At 37.2% G+C, this 23,830-nt stretch overlaps 1 protein-coding gene across 1 annotated transcript in view; it reads left to right on the forward strand.

Moving 5' to 3' along the window:
* The window catches only part of SEPTIN10 (septin 10), a 29,918-nt gene extending 11,027 nt beyond the window's left edge, over positions 1-18,891 (forward strand). The window contains exons 4-10 of the mRNA XM_059836010.1: positions 36-222; positions 4,718-4,879; positions 6,437-6,533; positions 7,051-7,219; positions 15,463-15,595; positions 18,314-18,504; positions 18,756-18,891. Of these exons, the coding sequence (XP_059691993.1) occupies positions 36-222; positions 4,718-4,879; positions 6,437-6,533; positions 7,051-7,219; positions 15,463-15,595; positions 18,314-18,504; positions 18,756-18,891 (1,075 nt within the window). The remainder of the gene's footprint in view (positions 1-35; positions 223-4,717; positions 4,880-6,436; positions 6,534-7,050; positions 7,220-15,462; positions 15,596-18,313; positions 18,505-18,755) is intronic.
* The last annotated feature ends 4,939 nt before the right edge of the window (positions 18,892-23,830 follow it).

A 23,830-nucleotide genomic window follows, 5' to 3' on the forward strand; every position in this document is an offset into this window, starting at 1 on the left:
CTAATCTCTGGTTGTTAAATTTTATTTCTTAACAGCTATCAGCCAATAGTGGATTATATAGATGCACAATTTGAAGCCTATCTCCAGGAAGAACTGAAAATAAAGCGTTCTTTGTTTACCTACCACGATACTCGCATCCATGTCTGCCTCTATTTCATTTCACCTACAGGCCATTCTGTAAAAAGTCTAGATTTGTTAACCATGAAAAGCCTAGACAGCAAGGTAAGATTTTGAAACAGAGTTCTAAGAATTTGTCTTATTTTCTGAAGCATCTTGCAGCATTTAGATACTCTACCACCTTTCAGTTCTATATCCGTGTGTTTGGTTTTGGGATGTTTTTTGGTATTGGTATACCTTAAGTTCAGAATAAATCGCTTCTGCAGGTACCTTGCAGTTCATCACCTGTTTATTTACAAATCAAGAGGAGAGACATTCTGCAAGAATGTTGAAAAAAGAAGCACAACAAGGTTTAAAAAAAAAAAAAGTAAAAAAAGTAAGAACCACACCAACTTCACTTTTAACAAACTGTTAACATCTTATTGTGATTGGATAGGGTACCCTCCATGAGTGCTGTAATATTTCTAATTAAGCTTGTTTCTAGTTCACTGTTGAGTTTTGGGACTGCTGGAAAGTTGGCATATAAAAGGCTTTGCAGCACTGTGAAGATCTTTGTTACAGATAACTGAAGAAGCAAGTGCCATGAACAGAACCCCCTGCCAGCATGGCTTTTTCTAATACAGGCTGCATTACTTGCACTTCCTAAATTTTTAAATTTCTTCATGTAATGGGGCTGTGTGAACTGGATGCAGCTAAATGTTTAACCCATTTTAAGAAACCTTACATCATTTGGGTTTAATTTGTTGAAATTTTGAGAAATTTGAAAACTTAAATGCATTTTCTGTTGCTCTAGCCCTTTCCTTTGTGTTTTACTAGAGCCTCTACTGCTAAATTTTCTTTCTGCATTTTCTTGTTCATGAGATGTTTCTTCAAGATAACAAGGATCAAATCATCTGTCTATTCCACATTTGTGATTGATGAGCACATTTGGTATTTCTGTAATTTTGTTTGTGGATGTATTTTGCATTTTGAACTTTCTCAATAGCACAGAGCAAGCGGGGGGGAGGCATGGTGGGACAAAGTTAGGGGAGAGCAGTATCAATGGTGTTGGTTTATGCCAGTTAAAAATGTTTGTGAAACTACTCTGTAATATGCACTGATAGCTGAAGAACCTTGATACTAGAAAATGGGACAGATTCATGAAGCATATTGTTCTTCTCTGAGTTTTGAAGTTGGAGGTTGTGTTAAACCACAAAAATACTTGGTTTCTATGTTGTGCCCTCTCTTTACTGAACTCCCTTAAAAACAGTGTTTCTTCCAAAAGAAAAGAAAATAGATCCATGAGTCCCAGCATCCTGAGAAAATATTTTTCCATCAGTATAAAAGGAAAGTAATTCTGCTTTGGGGGATTTTAGCTTCTAGCCACCTACTCTAATTATTTTTGGTTCTGCTTTGACTCAGAGAGAACATGAACGGCATGTAACTTCGTTGTTTTATCCCTTTGCAATGGATTCTACTTTCTGATCTTACTACAGAAGTATATGTATACACAAAAAAAAGTATATACTTTAACTGCAGTTTGGTTTCTGTCTCATTGTGGAGCATGTTCGTGATGCTTTTAGTACTGCATTCTCCTAGTGGCAATTGAGAACTCGGGATTTCACAGGATGTGGAAGTCCCTGAGCGCATTTGCCGAGTACAGGATTCTGTAAAGAGAAGGTGGTACAGCAACATGCCTACGTCAAGTGTATAAATCTATGTCAAAAGTTGTCTTGAGTTTCTTCCTAAATCCACCATGGTGTACACTGTTAATGCTTTTGCTACAGTCTGCTTGGTACAAAACAAGACCAGGTTACACAGCTCAGAGGTAAAGAGGAATCTTGGAATAGGATAGGGTCATCCTATACTCTCTTTATAATCATGGGAGAAAAAACCAGATGTATCTGAGCACAGTTAATTTTTCTCTATTGCTTATAAATTGGATGACTAGCTAAGAATTTGGCATCTAGCTTTTAGACATTGCGAAGTCCTATAGTTTTGCTTAGGACTGAATCGCTACAGATCAACCAGGTTTCATTCACAGATCAAGGGAATCTTCTGTATACTTTCTTGCTGGGAACTAGTGATTATTCAACTAATATATCTGCATTTTTAAGTCATTCTTGCAGAATTATATACAGATTGCTGTTAAGTCAGGAAATTACATGAGTGTACCTTGTGGGTTTTGAGTTTGTTTTTCAAAAAGAATCTTTGGAAATTTTTGTATTGATTCATAGACATACACTTAAATCAGCCTGCAAGATATCAACAAATAATAATTTCAAGTATATGTATTTTTTCCTTCTCTATAGCATAAAGGGGCAACAGATGTATTCGCATTAATGTAAGGTGTTGCATGGAAATCTTAATTTAGAGTAATAGCATGTTTTCTAATTGAGGGGGGAAGCAACACTTTGCATTTCAGGCAGAAGGATGATCAGAGGGCTGGATTTGGTGCTAGCAAACAGAGAAGTAATGTACATGGATAAAGTTTGTCCTGGTGACTTTATATGGTCATTCTGCATTGCTATTGAATGAGGCAGTCTCAGCTGCTTCTTCCCATTGTGCATACTTAAGTGTTTTGGGCAGCCAGTTCCCTGGATGAGGGAACTGATTTAAACTGAAAGCTAAAGATTTTTGTTTGGTTAGGGAACGGATCAAGCTGACAAGTAATCTGTCTCCTTGCACATATTTTAGTTCTACCTGGCCATGAGCAGCTGCAGGCAAGGGGAAGGGCAGGACTGTTGGGTTTATTTCAAGTGTATTATGTATTATGTTTTATGTGGGGTTAAAGTGATTCTGTATTAATGGCCTATAGCTTTGTAGCAAAATTCAGTTTTGTAGTTGTTGAGAGTTGTAGTTGGGGAAGAGGCTGGAAGGGAGTCAGCTGGTTTCCAAGGGAGTACTAGGCATAGGAGGGAGAAGTGGGGTTTGGGGCTCATCTATATATGGTCCAAATCAATACAATTTAAGTCTCTTGTTAGTACAAATATGTGCTTTCATTTCATGTTATTCTTGGATGAAAGTACTGAGATACTTGTTTTCAAGTAAACTTTAGATGCTGCAAGAGGAAATTAATTTTGTTTAACAGATTAAGCAAAGATAACTTTTTTTTTTTGTTGCTTCTCTAAAGCCAGGGTAGTATTGCTTTTAAATTTTAATACAATGGTAGTGATTTAACATCAATGTTGATAGCTGTAATCACAGGTTTTTGTGATTTTGCTTTTCTTTTGTTACTGGTCTTCTCAGTAGTCTTTCTCTGCTATTCATTATCTAAGAAACTCTCTCCTAATTAATGAGCGCTTGAAAAACTTTAGTGTTGAAAGGACAGAGCAAAGGTTAACTTAATTGAGGACTATGTGTTCCATCCATTTTTAAAGCTATATGATAGAAAACCTAAACTGATGTCCCTCAGCTAATTTGATTGAAGCTGTGAATTAATCCTAGCTGTAATAGATTGTTTATATAATCCTAAATTAAGTCAGTTATAAAAAAAAAATTCTAGCATTTTATTTGATTTTAGATATTTTACCCCATACGTACTTAGATTGCATATGCTACACAATTAAGGACTATCGTCAGGTAATCTTAGAAGTAATACTTTGGAGTTGGCATGCTTTTTTTTTCGTTTAGACATTTTGCTTAAGACAGAAGACTTATTTCAAAAACATCCATTTTGAATCCCTTCTTGAGATTCCATGCTTAGGCATTTCCATTCAGACAGAATATTCAGAAAAATAAAAAGAATGTGTGCGGGGTTTTTTCTTTTTTTTTCTCCTTCCTTTTTGCATCTATAATCAAGGAACTCCGTAATCTCGTCTTCTGAAATCTGGAAGAATTATTTGTATTGTTCTTCCAAAATATTTGGACATTGGCATTAATTCTTTGTATCTAGTGCTGAAAAATGCATATTTTGGGAGCGATGATAGTATTTTTAAGAAAAAGTTGGCATCTACTACCTTCCTAAGTCACTGTCCTAACTATTTTAGGAAATAGGGCAGTTTACCTTAGTAGAACTGAATTTCAAGTTCTGAATAATTAGTGTAAAGACTGGTAAGCAAGATTCTTCAGTCTTTGTCATTCCTCTGCTCACAGCAGGTACTTGAGAAGCTCTTTGCTGCAGTGGTGAGGTGAACAAGATGTTGTAGGAGAAAGGAACCCAAGAAAGAGGCTCAGGGGTAGGCAGGGTTTGGTAGCCAGCTTCCTTTTCTTCGTGTATTTAAACTGTCAACTTTCATTTTAACACCTGAACCATGTCCCCCAGTGCTATAAACTGAAACAGTCTATTTTTTTAGCAGAGAGATAAATACTTAATGTCTTTTAGTTAATAAGTAGGCCTTGCTGTTCTTTTGAGTACTTCCCTGTATGAGACTTCCTTCCTTGTTATTTTCTCAGAATCAATTAATTTTAAGGGAGTTTATTAAATAGTCTGTTGTTATTTTATTAAATGATGCCAGTGAATATGTTTTTCATGGTTTGTGAAGCTTTGGTATCAATTGATGGAAAAGTTTGGACTGCAGGGGAAGTTTTAAAGAGTCTTTCACCAAACAATTTAATTTATAAAAGATGTCACCTCAAAATTGAAGTCTTACACATTTCATATAATTTGTATCATTAATAGGTGAACATTATACCAATTATAGGCAAAGCAGACAGCATTTCTAAAACCGAACTACAGAAGTTCAAGAACAAAATCATGAGTGAATTAGTTAGTAATGGCGTCCAGATATACCAGTTTCCAACTGATGATGAAACCGTTTCTAAAATTAATACCATCATGAATGTAAGTAAATGACAAAACCACTGATATTTCGGTACTAAAGCATCACTCTAGTTCTGATTCATGTCTGTTCTTTCACCATTATCTTGAGGCTTATAGGTTTGTATGTAACAAGTTTGTTTATTTTTCTCTCTCCTTAAAAAGCTTACACGTTTTGGGTTTTTTTTCCCTACTCGCAAATCTTCCTGTCCCTCTGCTGTTGATACCACTTGTTTTAGGAGGCTTTTTCTTTTCTAGCTCAGCAACAGAAAAGAGGTTCTCACTAGTAAATACTTTTTCTGGGTAATTAATATATAATTACTAAAGTAGATGGACAGATTGGGTTTGCTCTTTTTCTCAGCAAATACTACCTTATATCTGTTAAGGAAGGTATTCAAGTGCCTCGTTTCTCCAATTTTCTGTGGTCTTTATGATGGCAAGTCTCCCATCTGCTTTTTCCTTTTATTTAGTACTTTCATTTGAAATTAGGACAAATTTTCTGTGGGGATTAAAAAGTCAGATATAATTCTGGCTTTTTTACTAGTGTCCTCGCAGATCCTCCCAGGTGTATCTGCCAGCTTCAACTAAGCTTGTGAAGCTAGATGTCTTTGCTTTGATCACTCTGTATTTGTTGTTCATGTGCATATGTTTGTAGATGCACATGAACATATGTTTGCATGTACTGGGGTTTGAAAGTAGGTAGGAGAAGCCGGTATGCCAGAGTGTATGGCTCTGCAGTCCCAACCTCTGTTACTTGTGCCAGGGTATGAGGATGTGCAGGCTGTCATTCAGTAACAGGTCCTTCTGCTGTGGAGGAAGGTGGTAGTCTGTTACTTACCCCTTCCATGCTCTGCTAGTGATTTATTTTCCAGTATTTTTTTTTTTCCTCCCGTCAGTTGTTGCGGGTCAGCACGCAGACAGTCAGTACCCAGCCTGTATTTCTGGCCATTTGGCTGAGTCCACAGCAGTAACCATACTTCGGGTTCAAACCTGTGATCGTCTCATGACTGTTACTGGGGATATAAACTCTGGCTGAATGCGAATCAGAGGGATGTGTTCTAGAGTGGTTTTCTGTTTACTGCTGATACTCTTCCTAATGCACCTCGGGATGTAGTCATCTGCCTTTGCCGTTAGGGCAAACCTGCTGAATCAGATCCAACCTGTTGTCCACCAGGAGCCCCACGTCTTTTTCTGCAAAATGCCTTTCCAGACAGTCAGCCCCCAGCATGTGCTGGAGCACGGGGTTATTCCTCCTGACGTGCAGGACTTGGCATTCCTCTCATTTGAAATTCATGAGGGTCCTGTTGGCCCATTTCTCAGACTGTCGAAGTCCCTCTGAATTGGTAGCACACCCATCTGGCCTATCAACCACTCCTCCCAGTTTTGTTATTGTAGCTTGACTTTTGTATCAGTAGTTTGACTAGCTACGGATTTCTTCAAAGTGGTTTTTGGTTTGAAACTGCCTGTCAGCTTTTCCTGAAATGGTGGTTTTTTTCCTCTAACTTATTTCTGAAGTGTTTGCTTTTCAGTTCTGACATAAGAATGCTGAGGGATAAGACTGTATTGCTGTGACTCTTACAGGGGCATTTGCCATTTGCCGTAGTAGGAAGTACGGAAGAGGTAAAAATTGGAAACAAAATGGTGAGAGCTCGTCAGTACCCTTGGGGCATTGTACAAGGTAAATGAATTCTCAAAGGTATTTTTACGAGATTTTTGTTATTGTTGTTGAAGTATAAAAATCACCAATACTAAAAGGGGCTGGTATTATCCACTTAATACTTGAGGTGTGCACTAACTGGTAGTTTCATAAGCACTGATGCATCCCTGGAATCAAGCTATGAGATGGTGTATGTAACATTTGGGTAGGTTAGTATGGTGGCAGTGCCTCTAGCACCACTAAATGTCAAAGTTTTATGATTGTCAGTAAAGAAGAGGGAGAAAAAGAGAGAAATTTATCATTGTTAAACTCGAACAGGAAATCAGGACGTGTTGGAACATGTTCAGCAGTACTTACAGTTAGTGCTTCAGTGTGTATATTAGAAATTATAAGGAAGTATAAGAGGTATAATAAACAACGAGATACGTTTTCCTGGGAGTATAATTAGTAAACAAAATAAATGAATCTCAATGCTGTTTAAAATATATTTTGACAATTTTGTGCATAATAATAAAATTTTCCTCTTTTAACTGATTAGTGGAAAATGAGAACCACTGTGACTTTGTAAAGCTTCGCGAGATGCTTATTTGCACAAATATGGAAGACTTAAGAGAGCAGACTCATGCACGGCATTATGAGTTGTACAGACGCTGCAGACTGGAAGAGATGGGCTTCAGAGACATTGGCCCTGAGAACAAACCAGTCAGGTAAAGGACTTCATGTGCAGCACTTGCTTTCAGCATCCGTTCACTTCACATTTGACTGTATCAACCCAATACACAGCAGGGTTCATATATAGAATAGGTTTTCCAAGAGGGAAAGAATTGGGGTTTTTTTGATCAGAATAAGTGTGTAGCTGTTCATTTAGTTATCTTCATGGAGAAGTATATGGGATTATATGAGCATTGCTTTAAAAGGCATACAAGCTAGTTATATATCTGAAATCTTTCACTTTTAGAATAAACCTGGGGATTTTCATTTTTCTCATGGAGAATGCCGATTTTCTTCCGGTACATGTACTTTATACCTTTTACATTATTTTCATTATATATTAGCATACTGTTTTACTTTCTCTCTTAATAATGTCTGATTCTGAACAGTGGTTTGGTTGGACTCGAAGTTCAGAAGGAACTGAAGCAAAAACTTCTTACAAAATCCTTGGTTACACTGTTGGCTTCCCACGTTATCTGGACATAATAACAAATGTCCAGCCTTTTCAGGTCAAGGAATCTTTTGCTAGACTGTAGGAAGTTAATAAAGGATTCCAAAGAAAGTTAAGCAGAGGGTTAGAGACGCTCAGTTGTTTCATATAGTAAAGCTGCTTTCTGCAGAAGGTATTTACTATTTCTGTATCCAGTTTGTTTAATCTTTTATTTTCAATTCTGTTGTCTCCTTCTCCCTGTTCCAACTTCCTTTGGTCATTTTATGCATGGGACTGTATTTTGTAAGTGATTAGAATCCTGATGGGAAAGAACTGATGCTTCAGGAGTTGTTTAAGGCTTCACAGTTTAGCAAAGTGCTATTATTGCATAGTCATGGTGGGAAATGCCGACTTAAACCAGACATGAAAGCAAAATATGACTTTGCATTAAAAACAGTTTCTAGTGCTTTGAACCAACCAGTCTGTTTACTTCTTGTTTTACTTAGTGATCAGACTGTCTTTACCGATTCTGTTCTGGTAAAAATAAATGACTTTTAAACAGCTTCCCTCCAAATAGTTGTTTTTAGCGGCTTAAATTCTTTGCTTTCAGCTGTACTTTGCACGTAAGATCTAAGGCAGTTGCAGTTACTGTAACTCATAGAGTGTTGATGGAGCAGCATTTCTTTCACTTCAACTAGGTTTAATTTATATATTGTTCAAACAATAATAATCAAATAAGATTAACGTGGCCAAGGAAGGTGCTGGATGTGGGCACTTCTTTCGGAAGTCTTAATGTCAAGGCACTTTTAAAGATTAGTTCATTTAGATGGTCTTGAGCTGACCATGAATCACAGTGGTCTCTTGACATTTCTCTTGACTTAACAAGAAAGGAATAAATGCTTTTCATAAATAGAGAACCAAAGGTGAATGAGGTTTAAAACCAACTCAAACTGACCATAGACTTTTCATTGGGTTTAGCTTTAAGTTTAAGAACATCCACTAACATCTGGTGTCTTGTTATCTTTGTCTAGGGAAAGCTTTTTATAGAGATTTGTTCATGGCAATATTGACTGCAGTACCTTTGGCTTTTCTGAACTGGAATTTCACAATGTACAGCCATGTCAAGATAAGACTTAAATTATAAAAATGATCATCCACAGAACTCTTCTTCCACAAACACAAGAATTGTCTTTGTAAAACCCCTAAAGAGTTTGCATTTTACTAACGGTATAAAGTGGCAGGTTTGTATCAGAATGTCATAGTATTTTACACTTCAGAAGCTGGTTTAGAAATGGGTTGCTTCGTGGCGATACAGAAAAGCTAAGTTCCTTCTGGTGTGTAGTTTTTATGTACGGCCCACTAAATGTCAGTTTATTGAGAGCTTTGTGGCAAGACAATACACTTAATAATTAGTTTTGGTGAGTCACATCTATTGAAAATGTCATCGTTTTGGAAGGATGAGAATAGGTATTCCGTAAGAATCTAGAAAAATTAACTTTTTCCCAGATTTACTGTGACAGGAAAAGAGGGACTGGATCTAGAATGTGGTGTTGTCCCTCAGTTATGTGGCATAGTGAATGACATATGCCTCTGAAAGAGAAGGCATTTGGTCTTTCGGGAGAGATGTTTTATGAGGCCATAAAAAGGAAAGAGAATTTAGAGGATCTGTATGTAGTGTAATTAGCAGACAAATGTAGCCTTATGCATAAGGTGTTTTATGAAGCTACTGAGGAAACAATAAAAAGTGTCATCCTCAGCAGTGTGATAGAAAATGTCTTTTTCCAGAGAGGAAGTTCAGTGCTTCCCATTTTGCTGACTTGTAAATTTAAATATCTTTCAGAATAGGGACTATCCTGTTCTTCTAGGCAAAAATGTGTTATTAAATTGTCATCCTCTTTGTCCTTAAAGATGTTTACAATACATAGACATGGATTCTAAGAGCTGTAGTTTTAAAGTCTAGTTAATATTACATAGCAGTATATGACTGATGATTAAAATTTCATGCTACTTGTGTAAATAATGATCAAAATGCATGTTGAGAAGTTGTATTTTGTGCCTGTGGTGTAGCTGTCTACATACTAAATTTGGTAATCTGAATTGGGTTATCTTATGTAAATTTAGAAAATTTCTGCTAGATTTGAATAATTGGCTGATTTTACTGCACTGAGGTTTGTAGCATTTGAATATTGACACTTGAGTAGCTAACATGCCCTGCCTTTTGGCATGTCGTGAAAGAGCTGCCTGTGAAGTTCCTGTACCAATCTTCTGGATTTAAAAGTACGACAGTCGTATGCCACTGCAAAGCAAAACCAGTAATTCCTGGATTTTCAGCTACCTTGTGAGATAGGTTGTGGGCAGATGTCTGTAAAGGCTTTCACTCTTACATGTGAAAAAACATGCAGCAAGCTTTATTTTTTTATGGGAGACATGGAAAGAGATGGTTTCAGCACACAATGGAAATATATATTTGCATCTTCATTACTAAGTTTGAGGAGGGAAAATAAAGATAGTAGTAGTCTGAAGTGACTGTCTTGTGTACACTTTTAAAAATACCTATTCCGTAATCCTATATTTTTTGTGAATTTGTGCCGTAGTAACTTTTTAATTTGTTTATTTGAAATTGCATTCTAAGAATTAACCTTTTCATTAAACAGATTTCCAGGGAGAATGAAGCTTACAGGATCAGTCTGTTAGTCTGTCCCTAACAACTTATGAACCAACTCTTCATTTTCAAACTTCAGTGAAGGGTTGGATGCTTCCAGGGGATTACATGGTTAGTGTTCTCACTGCAGGAAAAGTGGAAGACCTCTGCTCCTACTCGTTGTCAGCCAGCCAATGTGCATTTGTAAATCATTACCTCTGAATGAAGTACTGTTTTTTGAAACTCCTGGGAGCTTGGCAGTACTGCAGTAGGTTGAGAAGGTCATGGGTGATTTGAAAGTAGCTAAGGCTTCTGCATGTGAAAGATCCACGCGAGTACTCACAAGAAGTAAAGAATATTTAAGAAGTATGGAGGGTCACTAACTGTAAAGTTAAAAAGGTGTAAGGATGTAGGCAGGACTTTGGGTATTACAGTCATTGAAGGAGTAGAACATAAAATCATCCATAGGAATTTAGGCTATTAATTCTCCTGCTTTCAGGACACCTGGTTTATACTGGCATTTTATCAAACCATTATTTATTTAAATTGGATAACAATAATTAGCATAACTTAAATCAATGGGTAATTGGAAACTTACTTAATCTCATTCATATACCTTGCAAAAACAATATACAAAACTTTTTATGAAAAGAAGAGTTCAGTCTTACAGGGGGGTATTGTTCCAAAAGGTCATGGGAATTACAGTCACGTATGTACCATATCAGCTTAAAATATAACATGTGGTAAACCACTTTGAAAATGAAGAATCCACCATATAATGTTTCAGGGAATAAATGGAATACCATCTAAGGCTAAACTTAAGTCATATAGGTATAATTTGGTTTCCAAGCCATGAAAAGCAGCTGATCAGGAATGGGCTTGGAAAGCCTGTTATGGCAAAATTTATGTAATGAAGTCAATGGATAGCAGAGTATTAGGGGGGATGGTTTATGCATTTTATGCAGTATCTGTTGGATGTAAAATCCAGGAAGTGCTTTTATTATCATTTTTTAATACTTAAAATTGGGATTTGTGTTTCTTTGCTGTTGAAAAGTAAAGATAGACTTTTTTTCATGTGAATGGTCTAGTTCTTCCTTTTTGCTGGTCCAGTTATGTCCATTAGGAACATGAATTCCTAGTTTCAGGTCAATCTCAGCAAGAGATAATTGCTGAGATGTCCCGAATGGAAAAATTGGGGGTAGTTGAAAACAGAAATCTAGAAATGAAGAGTGCTTCCAGCCAAACTTCTAAATATGTACACACCTAGTAAGCTTAGATGTTTGCATGGCAGGAGAGGATTGCTACTGTTTTGAAGTTGCCATTTTATAAGTCCATTTTCCAATCTAAGCTATGTGGTTGCTTAAGGGGACATTCTTGTTTTTAAAGAAGAAAACTAATAAGCAGGGGTCTGTTGAAAAAAGCCGAAGATTGATCTTCAGGCTGTGTGCTTGCATATTTGGATTCTCTGATGTTAGTCATTCTCTGGTTTAGTTGTTTTTCTGTGCTCATAATTACAATTTATTCTTCATCATAATTGCAGTTAAACATAATTGTAACATAAACACCTCAGTTCCTCAATATGTGAGCAATCATATATCCCATGCTTTATTCCTCCCAGAAACTGGGATATTGAGATCTTGCATTTCTTGAACAAAAACATGTTTATTTTTCAGTCTGCTTTGAGGATGATGACAGAAAAACAGGAAGGATTCAGTAATGTGAAAAAGTTTACATGTAGAGGAAGGTTGATATGACTCTAGTTGTCTTTTCTAAGAAAGAAACCTAATATCTGAAAGGCTATTAGACTTCTTCCTTAAGAAGTCACTTGGGAATGGAGTTCATCTGACCAGCTGCAGACCTTTGCATTTGAGCTAAACATTTTAAGATGGTAAGACTGAACCGCATCCAAAATACCTGTTTTTCATGTCTCCACTGGGAAAATGGTAACTATTAAGATCTACTACATCCTTAGCGTTGCTTAATATCAGCTTAGGTAGTTCACTGAGTCAAGGGACCGTACTAAAAATACCTGCCACTAGCTAACTTTTAAATTTTTTAGTTTTTCTGATATACCTTAATTGATAGTCGAACGTTACGCAGAAAGTTACAAGTGTAGTTTTCAAATTTGAAAGCTTTTTTGAATTGAAATGAACAAACTGTAAAATATTGTGTAAATATCTGTGTTGTTCAAAGCGCACAAACATTGTGTTCCACTGAGACTTGAATTCACTTTAGTCAGAGTCTTTATTTATGAACATAACATGTTTGATTTGCATCTTTATATTTAGGCTTCCATGTTCTAAGTCTTACGCAGCTAGAAAAACTGTGTGTCACAGCTATGCTTCTGTAGAAAGGTAGGTGATAGTGCTGTTATGAGGTATGTAATGGATTAGTAAGGTACAGACTTTCTTCACAATCCCTTCCCTTCCTCCAAAACCTCAATAAGAATACATTATTTACGTAATTATCTTTAACATCTTAATTTTGCAAGTGGTTTTGTACAGAGGATAAAATTCTAGAGGTCCAACCCAGAAGAATGAGAGAACCTGTGAATTTGATTTTCATAATGTGCTATATAAGAAGCAGTGAAACCAGTCTTCAGGTAAACTGAAAAGTGTTTTACTGTGAGCAATGGATGCAGTAATGTTGAAAGGATGGGCTTAAGATCTGGTGAACCATTTTCCCCTCCTCCCCAAATCTTCTAAAACCAGAGACTGTTTGGATCATTATGTTGCTGATATGCCAAACAGAGAAGAGGAAAGTTTGTTTTAATTTTGTCTTTGTGATTTCCAGAACAATTCAGTCCGGGGGGAGGGGGGATTTAAAAAATACACTTTTATTTCCCCTCTTCCTTATACATGTAATTTGATTACTTAGTAAATCCGGTGTCTTCAAAGTTAATCTTTTACTAATTTCAAGACAAAATTGCTTTTCCCTGATAAACTAGCTTAGGTTGAGCCTAAAGATGTCCACATAATGAAATGAAGGTGTGATTGCAGCATGTTAGCTTAGTCTAGAACTTGCTCTAGCGGCTTTATTGCACCCAAAGGTAGCATGTTGCCTAGCAGAACTGGGACCAAAAGTGTGTATAGTGAGATTGCCAGCACTGAAAAACCTGTGCTGTAGCTTTATTGTTATTACATATGCTGTCTAAACTTAAAGATAGTGTGAATTAATATACCTGTGTGAAAACCATGCCCTCGTTTCATGTGGTAGATTCAATTTCAGGATAACCTAAGTTACTTCACAGCTGATTAAAAAAAAACAAACCCAAAAAAAGGTGGTTGTTCTGAATTTGTTTTGTTGCAATGTATTGCTCAAATAAGATAGAATAGGAAAGGTGCTCTGACCTTGAGATCTTACAAACATTAAGTCTGCATGTGCAATTTCAAGATGATTCTTCTCTCTCTTTAGATTATATTTTGAATATAAAAAGAAACTTTAGGATTGGGAAACTGCCCAGTCATCGTAAATTTAAATATAGAAGAGAGCTGTTTAAGCTTACTGTTAATTAAGTTTTTAGATATCCGTTTTTTGTAAGTCTTTCCATTTATAAACTGTTTTAATAGAAACAGTAGAAGATGAGACTTAAAAACTGGTACAAAAGTGTGTATGTGTATTAAAAATATAAAGCAAATTTAAATATTCGATATACTTATATATTTATTTTACATCAGAGTGGAAGCATGAGACAGTGGACAGTGACTCATGATGGCTGAGAAGGGCTGACTAGTCAGCACTCAGGAAGTGTTAGAAGAGATGAATGGTGTAAGAGAACAGCCCCATAATAAAGACCTAGAACATTAGCCATGTTTTGATCCGTTCATAAGCCCTATGTCCTACAAGATACTGGACAGATCCTTCTGTTTTTGTAATAACCATTAGCACAGCTCTGATCCACCAATTCTGCTTCTCTGGAATCCCGTGATTTAGAGAAGTTTGTGGTAAATGCTTTGTTGTAAGGACTTGTGTCGTTAGGCAGGTGTGCTTTTCGAAGGTAGAGTGCTTTTTGGTGTATGAGATACATCTGTGTACAAGCTCCATTCCTTTTTCCCTGAAAAGCAGGACTTTTTCTGCCAGCACTGTGGTGATAGGTAGTATAGACCCTGAAAATGTCAAACCTCTAGTAGTGTATGAATAAATTACCAGCATCTTTTAATTTGCTATGATACGCTTTGATATGAAAGAAGTTTCTCAATGTGAAATAGCTGTTGTTTCGAGGAAAAAAATCGTCTTGTGCACGGAAATGGCTAGTAGAGTAACTTTTTTAAAAAAAAAAGGGAAGGGAGGCATAGATTTAAAAGTAAAGAAATGTTTTAATTACTTGCTGTTTTGTTGTATTGCCAGGTACTTGCTCAATGATCTGGACTAATTTACACTTCCTACATAATTTCAAATATGGGTGTGATATGTATGCAGTATATTAGCTTCTGGGAGAGAGGGTTCAGGAAAAAACAAGCAGTCTTGAGGTTTTGGCTGATGCCAAAGTTGGAAAGTAACCCTATCTTCTGGATGTTGAACTACTTAGGAAATTGTATTTCTTTTATATTAATGTAACTGCCATATTTAAATTTTGACATTACATAAAGACAGTGCTATATATTTTGAAGGTCCTGTTATTTTCCTTCCATTTCATATTGGAATAATCCCTTTGTTAGTTGTGTTAACGCTTCAGATCCATTGTGCTTGTAATGACCTATTTTATCCATTTGTTAGTTGTGTTAATGCTTCAGATGCATTGTTCTTGTAATGTCCTATTTTAAGACTGAGGTTTCACAATGCGGAATTTTTTGGGGAATTTTCTGGCAATTTCAGTGTCTTATTAATAAGTAACTTAAAGAAAAAGGTTATGCATGTTGGAGGCAGAAAGTTATAACTGAAGTCCTTTAGAATATGAGATTCCAAAAGTGCTGTATTTACTTTGAGATGTAAATTGCCCAGGAGCTGTTAGCATAAATAATTTTACTCAGAGTTGTTTACTTAAATGAAAATTTAGAAAGGTAAGATGCTTGCTTCTGTTTAGGTTTGTTTATGAGTTTTTATGTGGGGAGCTGTAGAAATTAATATTTCTGATGAATATTAATTGTTTAAATAACGTTCCAGATTGTTGGTTTTCCACATTGAATAAAGCAGCGTGCTGGAGACTTGCTTACATTTTTGGACTTCAGTCTACAGGAAGCCTATGAGGCAAAGAGGCACGAGTTCTATCTTGAACTGCAAAGAAAAGAGGAGGAGATGAGACAACAGTTTGTGCAGAGAGTGAAGGAGAAAGAAACAATATTGAAAGAAGCAGAGCAACAGGTAAGCATGCCTGTCTGTCTTCAGTTTGTTTGCTGAGATTTGGAACAGTTAAGTTCTTAGCAAAATCACAACTAGTTGATATTTGTAGTTTCCTACTATTTTGAGGGCAGTAATGCAGATTGATTATGTGGATTGATTGGACTAGCAGATTGATTAGACACAAACAAATAAGAGCACAAGTCTTATGAGGAGCGGCTGAGGGAACTGGAGTTGTTTAGTCTGGAGAAGAGGAGGCTGAGGGGAGGACCTTATCGCTCTCTACAACTACCTGAAAGGAGGTTGCAGAAAGGTGGGTGTCAGTCTCTTCTCTCAAGTAGCAAGTGATAGGACGAGAGGAAATGGCCTCAAGTTGCACCAAAGGAGGTTTAGACTGGATATTAGGAAAAACTTCTTCACTGAAAGGGTTGTCAGACACTGGAACAGGCTTCCCAGGGAGGTGGTTGAGTCACCATCCCTGGAGGTATTTAAAAGATGTGTGGATGAGGCGCTTAGGGACATGGTTTAGTGGTGAACCTGGCAGTGTTCTGTTAACGGTTGGACTCGATGATCTTAAGGGTCTTTTCCAGCCTAAGTGATTCTATGATTCTATAAATGGCAGTCTTTTTTTGGAAGGAGGGAGCTTATGGTCTAAAGGCTTTGGTGGATAGCTGGGACAAGTCAATAGAATAGGAGGTGGTATGGTGAAGTAAGAGAGTGATGAATTACAATGGTTGCATGTTTCTTTGTCTTCCCTAGCAGTATGCTGAGAAACATCGGTGTGCCATAGCAGCACAGTAGGTGCTTTTCATGCATAGGTTGCTCTGTAAAAAACACAATTTCAGGAAAAAATCCCATGGGTTGCTTTTCAGCCCAAGAGAGTGTTTGTATGACCTCCAGGTTCAGTTTTTAAATATAAGCTCAACCCTCATGTTGAGAGGTTTGAAAGTGGGGGAGTTTGTTTTTATTGTTTTTGTTTTGTTTTGTTTCTAAAATGTCATCTGTTTCCAGCTGCCTTAAGATTATTTGGAGATGTGGAACATTTCTTGAATATTTTGTTGAAGATTTAGTCCTGTCAAGCTGGACTGGCAAAACAGGATCTTCTCATCTACTTTCTGCCAGACTTTGTCATGGTCATGCGTATTTATATTCTAACACTGGTTTAATTGAAATTGGAAACCTGTGTATATTTATTCATGTTTTTTTCTGTACCTCAGTCTCCCAGCAAAAAGGTAGCAGTTTTTGTGAGGTGTTCAGATGCATGTTTTAAATAAGAAGGTGGCTTAATACTTTGTTTTCTAAATCTGTTAAGTCCCTCATGCTACCTGTGGAGAAAAAAATCAGGTTCAATCCTTCTCAATATGAGGCTATCCAATTGGGAGAATACTTGGCTGTGTTCAAAGTAGGTTCAGCTGGGTCTTACACAGTATCTGTGGTACCCTTTGATGTTTTCCTTCTATGATTTATACCAGGCGGTTTGTGAGCTCTGCATATTGCAATTGAATTATGGATATTAGTTTTCCCAGTTCCTGATGTGGGAAAGTGATCATGCTGTCACTCCTAAAGAACATTTGTCATATATTCTTGCTGCTCGTTCTCTGAGAAGTGTGTATGTGTATCTGGAAATTAAAGAAAAACAGGTATTTCTTTCGTACTTAAGATTGCTTTCACATCCTTCATTTAGAGGAAACTAGGTGTTTGTAGGTGCAGTGTGCAGCATTACCACTCCTGAGACATACAGTTGCTTAGGATGTTACTGTTTCTACCCTCAATGTTTTTATTGGTATACTTGTTTTTGCAATGCCTCTGGTTAACTGTTGCAATGAAATAAATAAATTTATAGGATACGTACATACATACATACACACACATTTTTATAATCTGACAGCTCTACTGTGTAGAACAGGCATACTGTTACATTTGTAATCTTATTTATTTCTTAGTTCCTTCTTTGCAAAAGATGGAAATAAATCTCTCTGATTTCTATACCAATATAGTTGCACTCAGATTAAGTTACACAAATACAGATGGGTACAGAAGCAGGATTCTAGAAGAGTTTATGTGTGGGGAGATGGGAGGTGAGGAAGCGTCGAGTGAAGTACCCTTTGGTTATCACGCACAACTTCACAGTAGGTTTAAACTGGCCATAATGCATCTGGAGAGTAAAATCCATCAGTATGTCAAAAGAACAATCAAAGAACAATTACTGCAGAAAATCACTTAACTTCTTGCAGCCCACAAGTCCCCAGCTAGACTTACTGTGTGTACATATTAATATGTAAATGTAATTAATATGCATATTAAAATAATATATATATGAGAAAATACATAACTGTGTAACTAAAGTATGTATGATTCCTTGCCTACCTGGTTGTAGGGAAGTAGATTCTACTTGACAGCTCCTGATTTGATCCTTCTGTTGGTAATTGTTTCCTCTCTAAAGGCCTCCTTATTTTTGATATAATAAAGATACAGTAAAATCTAGTAGGAAACCTAATATTCACTTAGTGCCTTCCATGGTTTCGACCTGTACTTTGTGTGCAGTAGCCTGACTTCTGTGAGAACAATCTGATATGAACGATTATTTTTCTGGATTGGTTTTGGGAAAGAACTGCAATTTTTTATGACTTTTAACACAAGCTGAGGTAGTTTTTACTGTTTAATTGCAGAGGGGTTTTGTACTGTGATATCACCACCTTGTGTTACTAGTTGGAAATATTTTTTTGTGCTTTCTTTAAACAGGTACAGACTAAATTTGAACATCATATGCTAATGCATCAAGAAGTGAAACTGAAATTAGAGAAAAAGAAAAAAGTTCTAGAAGATGAAATAGCTATGTTTATTGAGAAGAAAGCTAATGCTGAATTACTCCAATCACAAGCATCTGTTTCTACCCCTGTTGTTAGTTTGAAGAGAGACAAGGACCGCAAAAAGTAGGTGCTGATGCTAGTCATCAGAGGCAGCAATAAAAAAATTCTTTACATGTCAGTTTTATAACGCAAATTTTAGTAATCTTTTAGAAAAGATACAAACATGCTCCTATTCTGTTATGTGATAAGAAGACAGAATTGTGTAAAATACCCTCATACTTGGATCACTGGCTCTAAAATTTACTGTTAGAGTAATTGCTGTATGTTCTATGAGCATTCTTTCTTTTTTTTTTCTTTTTTTTTTTTCCATGAAGGAACCAAGGTTTTCGACTTGAACTCCTGTGCTTTGATGTCAGAGATGAAGAAATTGTGAATGATAACGAACAGAGCGAGAGGGAGAGGGAGAAGTTAGAGAGGGAGAGAAATTCACCCAGGGAATTCCAGAAATAGTATTTGATTGCAGCACTCAGGTTTTGAATGTTGGATATGTTAGTTTTATGAAGCAGTCTGACTGCTGCTGTGCCGCAATACTAGATATGTCTTCCTAATACAGATTTTTGAGAGGAGAGGTTGATAAAATTGTCTGTAAAATTACACCGAGTGCAGAATATGACTTGACAAACATTTCACTTTCTTCCCTCCCACCCACTTCTTTCCTTCTCCACTCCCAAAAGAAAAGCTTGAATAGATTGTGAAATTTCAGATGTGTATTCAAATGTAGTCTCCAGAATAACATGCCCAACTTCTTCATCTATAAACTTTGAATTAAATTGAATTCATTTTTTTCTCCTCCAAACCCAGAAGTCAATTAATTCATTAATTACCTTCTCTGATGGATTACAACTTTACTGCAGATAACATTTTGTTGATTAATATCTTACTGCAATTGAAAGCAGATTTTTTGGTACAGAAATTATTCATAACTGCTAGATTATGAAAAACTCTAGAAACTAGATGGGTGCACATATTTCCACAAGTATCATTAAGACAGCTTTGACATTTTTGGGGTCTATGCTAGCAGCCTGCTTTGTTTTTGCTAAAATTTGTTGCATTTCAAGTGATATTACTGAGTTCATTTTCCTAGACTCCTTTTTGTGGAATTATGTATGAAAGTGGAATTCTTGGTAACAGAAGTCATCATCTGCACTATTATAAGTAACTCTCAACTTCAGAAAATTTTTAGATTTGTTTTCTCTGTTTTAGCTTTATTTCTTCTGAGTATGTTACGGTTTATATGCTTGCTTTTGTTTTTCAGTTCCAGCTTTGCGTAATACCGATAATAGAAGAAACAATATTGATAATTTCTCTTGAGGAAGCAATGATTCACAGTGTGTTTTTGGAGGTGAAGGAGTTGCAGTTTCTTACTAAAGGATTTGGAAAATATCTCTTGTTGCTGCATGCTGCAAAAGAAGAATTTTTAAGTATGATCTATACACATATGGTGCGGCAATTACTGTCATTGCCATCACGGGCTTTTTATTATGAGTCTGCCTTGATATGCACCTGCCTTACATACGTGTGGCCAACTTGCTTTCATTTTAAGTGCATTGTGCCAAAGAAAATGTCCCTGCTATAAACAGTTCCATTCATAATATGAATGCTGTAGTACAAAAGTATTCAGTGAATATATCCACTATAACCTTTCTAAAGAGTTATTTTCATATGGTATGGTGTATTAGTCTACTAAATATTATTTAATACAACTGTTGACATAATTCAACCATTTACTGATTTTGCTGACAGTTTTTTGTTTACAGGCTTTTATGTACAAGCACTGTCCTAAATTTCAGATATGATCTTTCTAATCAAAATTAATTGAGATATTTTTGCAGTGCTGTACTGTTGCATGATAGTTTATCTGACATTACTAACTTAATATGGGAAGTGCCTATAACTTTTTGATACTTGTGACTGTGGTGTTCAGTTACAGCAGAGGCTGAACTTTACAAAAACTATTAACTACAAGAGCTTCAGGTTAAAACAAGTTTAAAATGCTTTTTTATATTTTCAGTAGCCATGATAACTAATGGGAAAGTATAAGAGGTGCAGTTCTCTCAAGTTGTTTTGTGCAACTTTGTAAAAAAGAAATACTAACTTGATAGAAATAAAATACATTGGTTTTGCTTAAGTGTTTCTGTTGTTCTGCTTCCTCTTCGTCCCATGTTATTAAAAACAAGGAATAAGATTTCACATTAACCTGAAAAATCTAACTGTTTTGCATTGGTTTTAAATGTCGTAAGTCATTTATTGATTGGAGAAAATAGGCGATTTGTGCATACTGCGACAGAAAGGCAGTATGACTTGTGATATACTTGTCGTATACCCCTGTACTTACCACAGAATCATAGAATATATCAAGTTGGAAGGGACCCATAAGGGTCATCGAGTCCAACTCTCTGCTCCTCGCAGGACTACCTAAAACTAAACCATATGACTAAGAGCCTTGTCCAGATGCTCCTTGAACTCTGACAGGCTTGGTGCCGTGACCCAGTGGCCCTGGGGAACCTGTTCCAGTGACTGACCTCACCTTCTATTTTACTCACCCAGTGATGCATATCATATAGGATTGTTTTCCTTCAATTCTGTAGCAATGGGAAGGAATATATGCTAAGATACATAAACCCTTCGTTGACCAGGAAAGGGTCAAACTGCTGATTCAATCTGCTCCACAGGCACAGCGGGCTGTAACATAGGTGGGAAGGGTTAAGAGGAGACACCCATTTAGCCTGCATGCTCAGCCAGCATATAACTTACGCTTCTTTCAAGAGAAGAAAATGGGCCAGGGCCAGGCACTGTGATTGCTGTGTGATTGCTCCTTCCTGAGCAAAATGTAGCTTGATGAAAGACTGTGTTTTTTGTTTGGCTTTGTACCGTTGACTGGGCCATTTGCATCTGCTTGATTAGAAACAAGGAGTACGCCCTCGAAGGAGGTAACAGCCAAATGAAAAAAAAGTATCTGTTTTTTGAACTGAGCAGTAGATTTGGAAGTGTTATCAAGTGATCTTGAGCAGAATGTAATTACAATTGAGTGCTGCATACTGTCAGCACTCACTTATCCCCGTGTGGGTTATCCCAGCCGATGATGTTAGTTAGCTCAAGCACAGAACTTCATAAGCATTACAAAACTGCATCAAAAGACAGATTTAGCTGTCTATAGTGTGGCCACTTTGCTGAGGACAAAGCCTGAGATGGTTAAGTACTGCTTGACCTAGATAGCTCTGTGCCTGGCCACTATTAGAGGATGTGCTGTACTTTGACAGCTGGGAACCATGAATAGTATGGTACGGATACCACTCGTCTTGGTCAGAATTGGTTTCTGTTCAGTTGCACGTGTTGGCCCTGCAGGACTCGGCAGCAAAACAAAACTGGTGCAGGCACCTTTGCAGGTCTTTGGAACTGGTGACAATTAAAGTGAGTTTGTTAGTTCAGTTGTAGCACAAGATGATGTAGCACAAAATGAGAGAGCTGGTGGGTTTGTCTTTTTTTCCTCATATTCATTTAAGCAGTGGAGAGTCATCTGTAAGTATGGGAAATTCCATAGCTGTTTTAAGTTTGCCTAAAGATGAGATACCAGATAAGCTCACAAGTGCACATCACAGCCTGACAGTCACATGCAGTTCAAAGAATTATAAAGGAACAACTAACAATATCTCCTGAAAGTGGTCAGTTATTAGTGGTAGTAAATAAACTACAGTGAGGCATATACATTTTTATCTTAGCTATGTGCTTTTTAATTGAACACTTCGGGGAGGTGTATCCTGCAGATGAAATGGGTTTCAAGACCCTTTATTAAGGTCTCTTTATTGTTATGGTACCTTCTGCAAGTGGCTACTGCGAGATTATTTACAGTTTTTACAAGTCTGAACTCTTTACCTTTTTAGAACCTTTCCTTAGGATACTTTCCATATATATTTTGTATATTTATTCCTAACTATATATTAAAATTACTTTGCCACACAGTATAGCATTGCTCACATATTTGGTAACAGAAACATACTTCGATTTGCATTGTGAAATTAGGTAGAGAATGTACTGGACTTCAAAAATTAAGACTGTATGGACATGGGAAGCAAGGACAGGCAACATGGGAGGACTACAGAGATACTGTTCACCACTGTAGGGAGCAAATTTGTGTGGCCAAAGCTTGATTAGAGTTCAAGCTGCACAGCACTGTGAAGGACAACAAAAAGGGCTTTTTAAAATATGTTAACAGCAAAAGGAGGATCAGAGATAACATTGGGCCATTGCTTGATGAGGTTGGTCACCTCACAAATAGGGGCGTAGAAAAGCAGAGATGTTTAATGCCTTCTTTGCCTCTGCCTTAACGCTGATGATGGGCCCTGGGACCCCCGGAGCCCTGTGCTGGAAGACAGTGACTGGGGAGATGATAAACTCCCAGTGGACTCTGAACTTGTTCGAGACTTGCTGCTCCAGCTGGATGCACATAAATCTGTGGGGCCCAACGGGATTCATCCCAGGGTGCTGAAAGAGCTGGCTGATGTTATTGCGGGACCCCTCTCTGTTATTTTTCAATGGTCTTGGGAGTCTGGAGAGGTCCCAGTGGACTGGAAGCTGGCAAACGTTGTCCCAATTTTCCAGAAAGGTAAGAAGGAAAACCTTGGTAATTACAGGCCTGTCAATCTCACTCCAGTGCCTGGTGAAATTATGGAGAAGGTTATTCTGGGAGTTACTGAAAAACACCTGAGAGACAACACAGTCATTGGTCATAGCCAGCATGGGTTCATGAGGGAAAAGTCCTGCTTAACTAACTTAATTTCCTTTTATGATAAGGTCAGCCATCTAGTTGACCAAGGAAAGCGAGTAGATGTGGGTTTTTTGGATTTTAGCAAAGCTTTTGATACTGTCTCTCACAGTATCCTTCTGGACAAAACATCCAGCACACAGCTAGGCAAGCCCAAAATACATTGGGTGAGCAACTGGCTGATGGATCAGGCTGAAAGAGTTACGGTAAATGGGGTTACATCAGGCTGGTGGCCAGTCACCAGTGGGGTTCCCCTGAGCTCAATTTTAGGGCCAGTGCTCTTTATTTTTATAAATGATCTGGATGCAGGAATTGAATATACATTAAGTTTGTCGATGCTACTAAAGTGGGAGGAGCTGCGGACCCTGAGAGGCCTTACAGAGCCATCTCGATAGACTAGAGAGGTGGGCAATCACGGACCGTATGAAATTTAACAAGAACAAGTGCTGGATTCGGCACCTGTGACAGGGTAATCCTGGTTATACATACAAATTGGGGGATGAGAGGCTGGAGAGCAGCCCCGCAGAAAAAGATCTGGGGATTTGGGTTGATGGCAAGTTGAATATGAATGAAGAGTGTGTGATGGCAGCCAAAAGGGCCAACAGTGTCCTGGGGTGCATCAAGCAC

Source organism: Gavia stellata, chromosome 1, assembly GCF_030936135.1.
Source record: "Gavia stellata isolate bGavSte3 chromosome 1, bGavSte3.hap2, whole genome shotgun sequence".
Classification (NCBI taxonomy): Eukaryota; Metazoa; Chordata; class Aves; order Gaviiformes; family Gaviidae; genus Gavia; species Gavia stellata.